General features: G+C 41.9%; 1 protein-coding gene across 5 annotated transcripts in view; it reads left to right on the forward strand.

Annotated features, from left to right (window-relative positions):
* The window catches only part of znf536 (zinc finger protein 536), a 255016-nt gene that overhangs the window by 224989 nt on the left and 15418 nt on the right, over positions 1 to 14609 (forward strand). Inside the window, exon 8 of one of the 5 annotated variants that reach the window (XM_072671546.1) lies at positions 4876 to 7354. The exons of the other annotated variants lie outside the window; for them this stretch is intronic. Within the exon in view, the coding sequence (XP_072527647.1) occupies positions 4876 to 4985 (110 nt within the window). The 3' untranslated portion in view covers positions 4986 to 7354. Of the gene's footprint in view, positions 1 to 4875; positions 7355 to 14609 lie in introns of those variants that run through there. 5 annotated transcript variants of the gene reach the window in all.

The raw sequence follows: 14609 nt of genomic DNA on the forward strand, positions 1-14609 counted from the left end.
TATCTGAGGGCAATCTGAACCCACACAACCGCCGAAGCACAATTGTGCTGTTTCCCCCCAGAAACATTGGATTTCTTTTACACTTTGAGGGAGGGGTGGGGGTGGTGCACGCTGATCCTGCTAGTCTTTGTGAATCACTGCAAATGGTATTCATAAACATCCTGTGTTCATTAAAACCTTCTAAAAATATGATTTGGGTGCACTTCCTAGTGCTCAGCTGGTTCGTATGTGTGTGTATGTGTGTGTGTGCGCCTGTGTGTGTGTGTTCGTGCACTCGTATTTACATATTTATAAATACTGGTCTGTACAATGAGGCCTACCTTTGCCAAAAACAACACTTTTCCAACAGTGCCGGATGCCTGGGAGAGAACAAAGCCACCTTCCATGGCAGTATGGGTTTTGTGTGTCTGTGTGTGTGTGTTCAAAATGGGCAGTGTGTGTTCAGCATCGAGCAGGATACTGTGAATCACATCTACTCCTCATTCAAGCGGGACAGAAAGCAGCATTTGAATGAAGACAGCTGAAGTGTTTCATCCCTACAAATAAATCTCTATATGTATCTCGTACAGATAAGAATCTGCAGTAGAACAAATCCAACTCAATTACCAGAGAAATGTGCTCACTGTATTCATTCTGTGTACCATAATGAAAAAAATAACTCATAACTCCCCTTTTTTGTGTTCATATTTAAAAACTTTCAGCTTCCTTTCATGACAAACACGCCAAACACACCAACAGAGAGGCTCCAAAACTGCTTAGAATAAAATCATTACATTAATTTCCATTCAAAGTTCGGAACCTTTTTTACTGTTAATATGAGGTGAAGTGTTCGGATCACAGTTTAATGAGCTCCTAATAAGCTCCTGAAGACCCCAAAATGAATGCGGCACCCTGACACGTACACTAGATATAGACCAAAACCGACCCCGCTGTAAAATTCAAGGTAAAGCAAGGTTACGTGTGGCCTTTGAGCACTATTCTACTTATCATCTTTGCCTTTGCCTTATTTGCCAGTGATGAGAAGGATAAGAGGCAGTTGTGAAATGTCAGGTCTTCGAGCCGAGACAGCAGGGACGGTTCCCTGAGCGGCCTGGCCCTTGTTAACAGAGCTTGCTCCCAGCCTTGTGCTGGGCTATTGTTCTGTCCGCCTCTTCATTTAGCCATTCTGTTAAGCATGACACATGTATTAACATAAGATGGATCCTGGAGCTATGAGTCCTCTTACCATATGTCTTGTATTACTTTCCAGGGCCCCCGCTCTGCCTTGTGTGCTCCCGAGGTGTGATAAAGACAGTGGAACAGTAGAGGGCGCTAGTCTGCTTGCACTCTATTGAACTCTGTGAGAGGCTATGGCCAGATCAGGCTGCTTTCTTGCTTTTCCTATTTTATACAGTTTTTTGGACCAGTTAGAATGAAGTGAGCTGTCATATTTGTAGTCACAGCACTAATTCTGAAGGTAGTGATAGTCAGTGGAGCCAATAACATGCCAGATATCGCCTAAAAGTAACTCACCAGCCTCAATAGCCTCAACATGGTGCTTTTACTGAACACCAAATATATATATTTCTTAAAAAAACAGCTTATATTAATGTGCTCCCAAAGGAAATTACCCAACATACAAAATCCTTAGTGCGAATGACTTGTGAGGAACCATAAAGTTGATGTGTTAAGTCTCCAGCTCGCAGTGGCAGTTGTTTGGGGAGAAGGAACGGCGTCCTTAAATAATAACATTCCAGGTGGCTTAGTTAATGAAGAGTGAAAATCAAATATGGGGCGTAATCTGTAACTCATTACTAGAACTTTCTTTAAAGGGAAGTCACAAAGAGCAGGCGCCCTTGGGAGAACGGGCCTAAAAAAAAAAAAGCAAAAAAAAAAAAGGCTGGCGAACACGATTTATTATCATTATGGTTATGATTATCTTCATTTCCTCTCGGACTAAAGCAAATGCGTTGAGACAGCTGTAAAAGCATGACCGCAGCCTATCCCTTTTAAGCGCTGCCAGTCGCTTCACATTCTGGAGAAATCGCTCAGATCACGCTCAGTTTCCACGTTTACATGAAAGATCTGCAGGTTGGAAGGAGATGACATTGAACACCATGAGGCCATTGTCGGCGTGAACTTGAGCTCTTCACTCATACAGGGTCTCGTAGCACCATCTAGTGGACGGAAGCTTGTCTTGCAGCTGGGGAATTGGGCACTGGGAAGAAGCAGGGAGCCTACTGCTCTCTTTCTTTCAGTGACAGGCCAAAGTTGTAGGCCATTTCTGAGAGATTCAAGAGATTAGAGCAGTATTAGCTTGCGTCTTTAAAAGTAGCTGCATGAAATACGAGCGTTTAGATGTTGTTTGTGAATCAGCGCGAAGGGTGTTTCAAGTGTGAAATAGTGCCATTAATCACTGGTGTTCCGGTTGTTAGCGAGCCTTTCACATTGCCACATCTCTCGATATTAACATGAGGACTGGGATAGGGGTTGGGGAGGGTGGTGGGGTGGGGAGGAGAGCTTTAATTCTTTGCTTAATCTCCATCAGCAGTTTCTAAAGCCCCAGAACTGCGTCTATTTAAGAAATATACATCTTGATCTTTTCCCGTGACGGTACGACTGTGTACATAATGCAAAGTGAGGAGGTGTCAGCGTTATTGCTTTTAGGCGCCATCTAAATGGCGATGTGTTACTCAGTTATTAAGCTGAGGAGCGACTTCTCGTTTCATTTCCATAACGCTTCTTGCTCGAGACCCCATCCGCCCCCCACCCCTCCCTCCCAACCCCTCCTCCCCTCCAAACAAAAAGCGTGTTTTAATTTTATTTTGTCATTTTCATGGAGGCGGTTTAAAAGAACATGACGTGGAAATGCACAGTGTAGGTTTTATTGCCAAAGCGTTTCTCCGTTTTCTCCGGGCTTGTACAGAGAATGAAGGCGCTCGTATTACTCACTTCTCACTGCGCTAGAGAATAATTAGAGAAATGGTAAGCATTTCACTGCAAGTCCAACAATTTCAGCAAATAACAGCATGCATGCAGTCTTCTGCAACTTATTCTTTTTAGCCGATTCATAAACTTGCTTGAGGAAAAAAAAAGGGTGTGCATATTCCAATAACCCTTAGTTTTCATCATGTAACTTTTAGTTAAAATTGCACCGTCTGCACCAAATGTGTTTAATGTCTGGGCCCAATATAAGTGGAGTCCACTGTCATTGATATCAGCCAATCCCTATGCACCCATCAGAATGACACTGCAACTGTGATTAGCTCTATAAGAGTCTATGTGATTCGTAATACTGGACTCGTTCCGAGGCAGCCAGCGCATTCATTCCCATCCACATTAGTAGTAACATGAGCTGAGGAAGACGCTTAATAATTCATTGTGACTTTGCAGTGTCATGATGATGGATTTGTGTTTGTCTTGTGCCATTACAGTCACACACGCAGTGTTTCTCCATTGTCGTCAGCGTACGCACATTTTGGTAACACTTAAGTAATGCGTCTGTTGCAGCACGCATGAATCTTTATGACAATTGGTGATAAACACCATTGGCAGTCTTTACAACTCTAATCAGGAATGGCTGCAACTGGCAGGTGAAGGATGTGGTGCTGCCGCAATGGACATCTGCATAGACGAAAGACAATACAAGCTTTGTACGAGCAGTGCAGCACTAAGCTGGGCTGGGTCTTTGTTAGTATAATTGGTACTTGTCATTGCTGCGTGGACTGAAATATAGGTATTACTTCTCATATACACTGTGCAATCAGTGCTGCCGATAATGTAAAAGCAGTTCGGCTGCAGACAAGTGTATTAAGTGATTCTGAGATGCTAGTGCTGGAGGCCTTTACAGGTTTTCAAAAAGAAGACATGTTAGATGTGTCCAGAATCGCATACTGAGCAAAATTGACAAATTGCGCTTGTGTACAAAAGCATTTAGTGCAGGGGTGTTTATTCTTCTCCACAAATGGCTGGTTTGGCTGCCGGATTGCATTCTGACCGAACAGCAACTCACCTGATTCCTCTTGTTTCCTTTAATCAGATTCAGATTCAGATCAGTTCAAAGAGTAAGTGAGCTCCCACATGCTTGGAGTGAAAAACCTGCAGCATCAGGCCCCGTCCACACATATCCATTTATTTTCCTCTCATCCGTTTTAAAAAATATGAAAAAGCTTGAGCATGAGCATACCAGCCCTGTATGGGTCGACAGTACCTCATAAAGAGAGACATCAAGAGGTTTAATCCCAAATGACACACTACTCCCTATATAGTGCCCTTTGCAAGTCACAAAATTACGGATTCTAAAGAATCAGAGCGTTCTAGATTTGTGATAGAACAGTATTTACATGAGTTGATATGTGGAAATCTGAAATCTGGTGCTATGTAGGTCACTATATAGGGAGTAAGGAGGTATTTGAGAGCCAGAAACATGCATGTGTAGTGATATCAGCATTTTCGAAAAGCTCCATTTTCAATTACCAATTTTTAAATGTTTTCATGTGGACGCAGACAAAACTATACAGACATGTGTACATGGGCCTCAATGTTCCTTTGTGGATGCAACTGATGTCAAAATGTCAAACGGAGTTGAGTAGGTGAGCAGCCACACCAGACCAGCCCTTTGTGGACACGAGTGGACACCTCTGGATTAGTGTTACCAAAATCCTCAATACCAAACTCACAGCAGAGCCACAGCAGAGCCACATAAAGCCACTACAGTAGAGTGCAGACTATATTTGTGCCCTTCTGTTTGTTTCTTTGATGGCAGTGTTCAGTGTGTGACCATTCTCTGTCAGCTTGTGTGTTCAGTCAGTGTGCAGTGTGTGCTTCAGTGTATCAGTGTGCGAGTGCGAGAGACCGGGCGTTGGTGTTAATCTGCGTTTGTTCTTTCAACCGTAGTTCATCTGTGGGCGGAGGACGAAGCTTCCCGAAGGTTTGGCCCTGCTCTGGCCTCTGAGCCTAACCTAACTGACTCTGAGATGCAGGACGCCCCGCTAATCAGAGACTAACACCCCCTCCCAACCCTACCCCGCCCCGACCTACCCCCTGAGGCTGGACTCACTCAGCAGCTGGACTCAAGAGCAAGAGGAGGGGGATGATGATGATGATGATGATGATAAGATGCCCATGATGATAAGATGATGAGGAGGAGGAATAAGCAGAGGAGATGAAGGACCATCATTGATGAAGATGTTGACAATGACAGACAGTGTGTTTTTATATATATATATATATATATATATATATATATATATATATATATATATATATTATAGTCTAAAGTTTCAGAAGGATAAAGAGATGATACGTTATGCAGGACATGGATGGACGCTCCCTGTGAGAGATGCCTTGCAGTACAATGAAGAGAAGTAGAACGATGTTCAGCAGGATGGACACATGGATAAAGTGACTTTGGTTCCTGATGGGTTCTACGACGTGTAGCTGATGTATCCTCTCTGTTTTTCCTTCCTTTTTTATTCTTTCTTTGGCTTTGATTGTACGGAAACTTTACTCCCAGGAGCGACACATTCCTTAAACCAAAACGGCACCCGGACACAAGTTTCAAACTTTTTTTTTTCCTGGAATTCTCATGGATTTCTCCACGTTCCTCACTGCCCACGTAAGCGACGTGACATGAATGTGAGTGCCGTGACAGTCCGACCTGGACCATATCTCCAAGCTTTTTGGACCAACCTTCGAACGGATTTGGAGACCAAGCACACCTGCAGCACTTCTTCACGCTTCTTCTCGAAACCATGACTTTCAAAGCAGCCAGTGCCGCAAGGTGTGCCGTGACGCAGTGCTTTCGGGAAGCAGGACAAATGACTCAAAAAAAAGGGAAGCATTGGTGGACTGTGGTGTGTTTTTTTTTTTTTTTTTTTTTTTTTTTTCACTTTCTTTCCAGGACCTGACTACATGAGTTCACAGCTTCTAGCCTCGTTTTGTTTCCCTTTCTTTTTCTAACGTGTTTCAAAGCATATCCAGGACTTTCCGAGCTGATCTCTGGGGTGAAAAAGGAAGGTGTGAACTGTAGCACTAAACTCTAGCATCTGAGAAACCCCAGCTGTGGTGAAAAACAGGACTTGTTGGCACAGATAAAAAAAATAAAAAAAACAACAAAAAAAAACTGAACCTTGAACTCCAGAAAAAAGGAAGAGCAGAACTAACTTTCATCTCAGTCCTTCTTCCTACCTTGGAGGAGTCAGGTGTTGAGAATCTATTTGTAATATACTGCCACCAATCAATGTCGCAAAGTGTTACTGACTACTGAAATGGTTTGATGTATTTACTTGTTAAAAATGCTGAAAAAAAAGAAACATATGAACAAGAAACACAAATATTGTCTAGCCTTAGATCCAGTCATGCGTTATTGCATCTACGAAGCTAGCTGTTTTAGATTGTAGGCCTTAGATTGGATTTTTTCTTTTTGTAGTACTGTACTTTTTGCCTTCGACATTGTAAAGTAAAGATAACATTAAAAAAAAAAGAAGAAAAAAAAAGACTGACAATCTTCTCATGTTGCTGCAAGCATACGCCCATACATACAGTATATAACCATGCCTCTTGCAAGCATAGAGAGGCTATTGACTTCTTCCCCCCCGACACGTATTTTGCACTGTGATAGTATCTAAAATCCAGTCTATACGGTACACAGCTAACTAAACTAAAATGAAGGTGTGTATGTGCGTGCGTGTGTGTGTTTGTGCGTCCCTTGACATTGTGAAATGTTTCTCTCCGTTACTTCGTGAACTCTGTGGGCCCTTACACGGCCCCTTCAGGCAGACCGATCTCACTAGTAAAGGTCATCTCAAGATCCATGTTGCTTTGAGAAGAAGAAGAACAACAACAACAACAAAAAAAAGAGAAGAAGTTGTATTTTCACCACAAAATAACCATGTATAGACATTATGACAGCGGCGAAGCGGAGAGAACCGAATCAAGTCCATTCAGATATCAGTATGGTGTCTTTGTTTCTTAGCTAAATATCAGTGCAAAACCTTTATTAGTTTTTGCAGTCTTTACTCCATAAAGTTTGGAACATTTAAAAAAGTGTCTAGTGTATAACAAGTGGAGGAAACAATAGAGGATGTTTAAGAGGATTGGATATTTATAAATGAGAGGTTCAGTGGTCATTCAAGGATTGGGCAAATGTTGACCAATCCAGAGATCCCCATGTGTGGTACTGCAGAGCTGGAACTAAACCACAGCGTGTATCAATCCGGGGCTTACTGAACTGAACTATTTGAGCATTCCACAACTCTGAACTGTCTTGTGAGCTGTACAATTTTATTTGTTCGCTGTACCCTCATGGCAGATGCTTTGTTTTGTAACTACTGATCTGTACTTATAATAAAAATAAAATGTATTCAAACTATTACACACTCGAGTGGCAAGTGGAGTTTTGTGCATTGAAAGGCTGGAGGAGTAAAAAGAATAAAGAATGTGTAACACTTTACCGGGAACCTCTACACAGCATTGACATAACCATGCATTGGTGTGGCAGATAATATTAAGTAATATAATAACTGTCATGTTGTGCCATGTGTCTATCTATCTTTCTACCTATCTACCCACCTATCTACCTACATACCTGTCTATTTATCCATATATCGGCCTACCTACCTATCTATCTACCTACCCATCTAGCTAGCCATCTAACTACATACCTGCCTACATACATATCTATCCATCTACCTACCCATCTATCTATCAATCTATCAACATACATGTCTGTTCATCCATGCATCGACCTACCTACCTACCTACCTATCTACCAACCCATCTATATATGCTTCCATCTACCCACATACCCATCTCTATCTATCTATCTATCTATCTATCTATCTATCTATATATCTATCTATCTATCTATCTATCTATCTATCTATATGTCTGTGTGCCTGTCTATCTACTTACATATCTATGTGCTTACCTATCTACCTGTCTGTCTGTCTGATTACCAAACCAAATATATATCCACCAATCACATGCAAACTTTAAAGAAAACTTTCTCAGTGTGTGTATGTGTGTGTTTGATGAGGTTGTATCTAGATCTTTGTAGACACCAAATGACCTCAATATTATAGGGACATTCAGTCCCTCCCCCCATTTTATTTTCTGTTTATACCCATCTGCAGGCTAGAACCCCCTATATCACGTGACATCCCCTTTTTTTTGCTTTTGGCAATAGAACTATAAGCCCTTGCTAGAATCTGAAGTTTTGATCTCCTCACACTTTACAGAAATGTACATGGTTTTACAATTCTAGAGTGGCACAACTGCCTAACTGCCTGCTTGTCAAAAGACAGGAGCTCATGAGTTCAAATCCTGTCAACACCACAGCTCTCTATCATCAGTCTGACAATAGGAAGGCCTCCTGCCACGGGACAGGGCCAGTTCTCTTTCCAAACTTTAGGAGCATTGTTGCTTATTTTTCAAGAAGATTAGGACAGAGCAGCATTTAGCTATAGTAATCAAATCGATGAACCCTACAAAGATAGCTATACAAACCTGAGTATATGTGTGTGTGTGTGAGAGAGAGAGAGAGAGAGAGACAGAGTGACAGAGTGTGAGTGTAAGGTGTAATAGCTGTGTGGATCATGACAGCTCATATTACCCAGGCTGCCCCAGGGCTGGTGTAGTGTTAATACTTAAACCTGTGAAACCCCGATTTACACTGCCACTCTTCTCCTACCTCTCCAAACCTCAACCTCTTCTGCTCTGTTAGCAAACGTTCTGACTGCCATCCAGAGATCATTGGTTACTGTTCAGTAGTGTGTGTGTGTGAGTGTGTTTATGGATCCCAGTCTTTATGCAGTATAGTCCAATACAACTCACAGTTATTATGCATTGTTTATAATATGAAGTCGGAGTCTAAAGGGCAATATGACTGCAATATAAAGCTTGACTGCTATAGGTTACACCCTGGGCTTATTACCCAGCAGGATAACATGAATTATTACCGGAAATGCAGTAAATGATTTGGCATCTTCTATGAAACTGATATGGATGATATTGTTATGGGAGTGAGGAATGGAATAGTGGATACACATGCAGGCTGTTGTAGTATAGGTAAAGAAAAGAAATCAGGCGTGAAATATACTACATCTTTCAGCCGCCAACATCGTTAGACGTTGACACCACTACCTGCCAGTGAGCTACCACACCATGTGGGAGACTGGGTTTCCCAGGGTTTCGATTCCCACTCTGGGTGACTATGCTGTGCTACACCAATAAGAGTCCTTGGGCAAGCCTCTTAACACTACATTGGCCCAACTCTGTAATATGAGTAACCTTGTAAGTCGTTCTGAATAAGAGCTTTAACTAAATGCCATAAACAAATGCCATACATTTAGGTAAACATTTACTACAACTACTAATAATATTTTATCCACTACTGTCTAACAATGTTTATCTAACATTGGATCTTGATGTCAACCTAGTGTTGGTTTTTGACAGGTATCCAACTTTGATTTCCAACCAAAATTCAAATTCATCTGTTCAACACTAAGATCAATAGGTTGATGTCAAGTCCACATTGGGTTTTGGAAGATATAAGACTTTGATTTCCAACCAAACGTCAACATCTGTCCAACATTGGAGGTTGATGTCAATCCAGCTTTGATTTTTAAGAGATATACAACTTTGATTTCCAACCACAGTTCAACATATGTCCAAGGTTGGAGGTAGGCATCAACCCAACTTTGTTTTTTTCTGCATTTATCCAACTTTCAGTATTGAAAATTCAACATCTGTCCAACATCTGGTGCCTGCTGGGGAGAAAACACTAAGAGGACCCAATACTCTTCTGCTATTTACCTTCATATTTCTTTAGATCTCAGTGTACACTCAGTGTCATCTGTACAGCCTTCTAGCATGAGTAAAGAAACACAGTCAGTTCCTTTCCTCTCATTCTCTTCATTAACAGACAGCTAAGTGCACATGAGCTGGTCCTACTGCAGATCTATGGCAGACCTACCCTAATAAAACCTTATTCCACAAGAAAAATGGCGATTACTTTTCCTTATTCTCTTCATAGGTGGAAAATTAAGCAAATTTTTTCCGTCATCACTGCAGATCTATAGCAGACCTTCTGAAAAACTGAAAAATAAATTTTCCCTTATTCTGCTCATAAGTGAACTTTTAAGTACATATTTGCTGTTACTGCTGCAGACCTACTGTAATAAACTTCTATCCAGACTACTTTATGAACCAAGAACTATTGACATTGTCTCAAAACTGTACTGTAATACTTATCCAGACATCATAGCCTAACATTAACACATAGTGCATTAGACAGACATTGTAGAGCTTGTGATGGAGTGTTTGATCTTTGCCCTCAATGACTTGCTTTGAGTCATCTGAGCCCATTTTCAATGACCAGACAAGACTAATGCTTGTATGAGGTCATTTACTGTATGTAGGTGAAAAGGCAGCTCTCAAGGACACCACTCCTTCGCTCCATCTCTGTCTCTCACAGAGGGATTTACACACTCATCCTGTTTCTGACATGGGCCAATGGCAAAGGATAACTGTCACCCCCTGGCACTGGGTCTATTGTGTCGATAACTCTGAGAGATAACTGCCTGCTCTTTTACTGTAATGCAAGGAAATGATCCCCTCTTACTCACTTATGAGGGGTAATACATATGTCCCATAAATATTATATGTCATGTATGGAAGTGCATACGTACATACGCTACATGTCCAAATGTTTATGGACACCTCTTCTAATGAACACATTTAGCAATTTTAAGTTGTACCAATTGCTGACACATATTTGCAAATGCACACACACACAGAGAGCTTGTCTTGTCCCTGTATATAAGTATTGACTATAGAATAGGACTCTGTGAAGCAGAGCAACATGACCCTAAAACTCATCCCAAAAGTATTAGATGGAGCACCATCATTCCAGCTCTTTAGACCCCTCTAGCCCACGCCTGGCACTAGGCATGGTGCAAACAGGTTCCTGTTCATCTGCTCCAGAGGGTACAATTCTATTGGCAGTACTTATCTACAAGGAATAGACAAGCAGTGTGTGTATGTGCATTCATTAGAACGGGTGTCCACATACATTTGGACATACAGTATGGCATACTAAAACATTTGGATGTGAGATTAATTTATCCAGATTTTCCCCTTTGTCAAAATTATAATATCCCATTATCATGGAGGTATTTGGTCCCCGCAAATATCTAAATACAAACACTCACATCAGTTCCAGTGTGGCTTGAAGGGGCACTTCTTTACCACATGGCTCTATTCTGGTGTATTTTCCTCTGTTCTCTGTGAATTATTGTGGTGTCGGTGGGAGGAAACCTGATCTCTGTTAGTCTGATGGGATCCATATTTGAGTTAAAAACCTCCTTCAGGACCCTGGTGAGGGGATCCATCCGAGGTCAATAGCTGACTAATTTTTAAACGGATGAACTACACTGGTCCAGATGTAGAGCGGCCTGGTCCCAATAAAACTCACATCCTGCAAAAATGTAACTGTTTCACTCTCCGCTCTCATTCCTCCTGCCCTCACTCCATTCTTCTGCCTCCCCACTGTGAGGAACAGCACAATACTGTGTCTAACTGAGAGGAGCAGAACCTGAGCACAGCGTTATGGCATCAACCCTGTTCAACTTCAACTCTAACTTACGCTATACATTCAAATGTTTGTGGACAGCCCTTACTGTGTGCATTCAGCTACTTTAAGTTGCACTCATTGCTGACACAGATATAAAATAGTAGAAAAACAGTAGAAGTACTGACAATCCAATAAGAACCATACCTAATGCCAGATGTGGGATTGAGGGGTATGCAGCCTCCCAACATTGAGCTGTGGAGCAGTGGAACTGTGTTCTCTGCAATGATGGTGTTCCATCCAATACCTTTGAGATGAGTTAGGGGAATTGGGGACGAGATGGGGTGGTGATCATCCAACAAAATCTATTAGAAATCCTTCCCTGCAAAGTAGAGACAGTTACTCCAACAAAAGCAGGATACACTCTTTTTTAATACTCAATTTCCAAAGAAACAATGAATGAGCAGGTGTCCCAATACTTATGTCCATATATTGTATTTATTTAAACAGAACCCTATTTAAACAGAACTCTTTTATCCCCGAGTGTACTCTCTTTAAGGTCAAAGGCAAGGTCAGCCATGAGAGGGTTAAGGGCCTTGCTCAAAGGTCAGGCAGTGGCAGCTTAGAACCATACAACGTGTACTTCGTAAAAGTGAAGAACCATTAAATCATGCACAGACCCATTCAAATGTTACTTTGACTTATTCTATACACAGTTCACAGGATTTCAGGGTTCTTTATATATATATATGACCAAGGCCTTAACTGAAGAACCATTGTACCTTGGCTTGGATGTTGCCTACATCCTTAATAAGGTTCTTCAATGGTTCCTTGATAGAAAACCTATTGTAGATGACTCAATTTGGCATCAGAAATGGTTCTACTATTGTCAAAAGTCAAGGTAACCCTTTTCAGTAATAAACAGAACCCTGTTTTGCTAAGATGGCATTGTTCTGGGAACAAAAACTGAAGATTTTGCTATTTTTCGTCAAATTTGATCAACAAAAGTGGATCTTTAAATGTTCTTTAGGGAACTAAAAGCTGGTATTTCATTAGAGAATCCCTGTGGCACCTTTCTGAATCCTTAAGAATGTAGCTACTAGGAAGCTAATATGTAAGTTATGTAGTTACTAAATTCAGCCATGTCACTCCACTGCTGCGTTCTCTCCACTGGCTTCCTGTAGCTGCCCGCATCAGATTTAAAACCCTGACTCTGGCCTACAAAGCCAAGACTGGACCAGCCCCTCCATACCTGATGGCAATGGTCAAAAACCGATCCGCACCAAGAGCCCTTCGAGCTTCAAGTACGGCTCGGCTCGACCCGCCATTCCTCAAAATCCGCGGAAGACAAGCGTCCAGGCTCTTTTCTGTCCTGGCACCAAAGTGGTGGAACGAGCTGCCCCTGGGTGTCCGAACGGCCGAGTCGCTCGCTGTCTTCAAACGCAGACTGAAGACCCACCTCTTCAGAGAGTACTTGGACGAACAGTTCTATGGTCGCCTTATTGTATTGTGTTTAGCAATGTCTAAAGCTTAGAGGTATCTTTTGATATTATTATTAGTCTATTCTAACTAGCTAAGGCTTTCCTTGGGTAAATAGCAAAGCACTTTGTAAGTCGCTCTGGATAAGAGCGTCTGCTAAATGCCGTAAATGTAAATGTAAATGTAAATGTAGTTACGAGAGTAAGGAACTGAAGTGTGGGCCACATACAGGCCCTTGCAGGTTAAAGGCTGGATAATGTGCACTTCAGGTGGCATATAGTCTATCCTCAAGAGACACGGTGAGAAAGGGAGAGAGTCCCACTGACTATAAGGATCCCATATAGCGAATGCATTCGAAACTCATAGAACCTCTAATGGTCCTGTGGGCCAGGTGGTGGCTCGTTTGCGCTTGTACCTCAGCGCTTCCACTCTGGCTTTAATCTCTGTGTGCTTTTTTCCCCCTCTTTCTCTCCTTTTCAGCAGCTCCCACCCATCTTTCACCTCACCTCACTCTCCATTTCGTCCTCCCGCACTGGCGCCATATTGTGCAGCTGTGTGTGTGTGTGCTTGTGTGTGCATGCATGCGATTGATGTGTTTAAGATGACTGCGCGGCTGGGTTGCAGTGTGCCAGCACTTGTAGCCAGGCAGATGGTGACCTGCGCTTGAACCTGTCTTCACGCTCATTTGTTCAGCTGGCTTTCATTTCGCTTGCATTTGGAGGGCAGGGGCTCCAGCAGGCCGCAATTCATGCACACAGCCACCAGATGGCGGTACAGACCAGCGTATTGGAAGGCAAGGAAATCCATTTTGTGCTTTTTTCCCCCCCTCTGAGCAGTCTCTTGTCTTGCCTTTCAGCTCTGTTTGCAACACAAGGAAACACAAGGTGATAGTTAGTAAGGCCTACTGTTAAAGGGGTTCTCCAGTGGTTTCCAACCTGGTGCCTATTTTCTGCATCTGTAAGGTAGAATCAGCTGCCGCAGATAGTAATACGGATGTGTTTTCTTGTACTTAGACAATAACATAAATAGTGTTGACTCAGAACCTGCTTGTAATACAAACCAATGGGCAGATGCTGGAACACCTTTCTACTGGCTTATAGTATAAGTGTGTTTTCAATGGGTTTTCGATGGGATATTATTGCTTGTTGTTATTAATCATATGCTACAGATGTGGTACCTCAAGATGAGGCTAAAAATGCTGGCCTGTTATATTCACTTTTAAAGGAATTAAAAAAAAAAAAAAAAAACAATAGCTAATAGTACATCAATAAAGAATCCATAACTAGATCAAACTCACCATGACTTTTACTGTCTGTAAAATTTGTTGTGTTTAATATTTTCTACATTGTACAGTACATTACCTGTCCTTTGTACTTGCACATGCTTGGTGAGTCGATTATATCAAACCAGAGGTTTTATAACTTTACATCAGTGAGACTGCTACAATCAAACAAGCCAACAGGCCTTGAGTGTCAATTCTAGCTATTCCTACCTAGTTATACTTCTTTATAGGTCAAACATGGCATGTAAATCATACATACATACTCTACTTCCTGAGTGCTGATTTGCTCTCTTTTTT

This window comes from Salminus brasiliensis, chromosome 25 (genome assembly GCF_030463535.1).
Source record: "Salminus brasiliensis chromosome 25, fSalBra1.hap2, whole genome shotgun sequence".
Taxonomy (NCBI): Eukaryota; Metazoa; Chordata; class Actinopteri; order Characiformes; family Bryconidae; genus Salminus; species Salminus brasiliensis.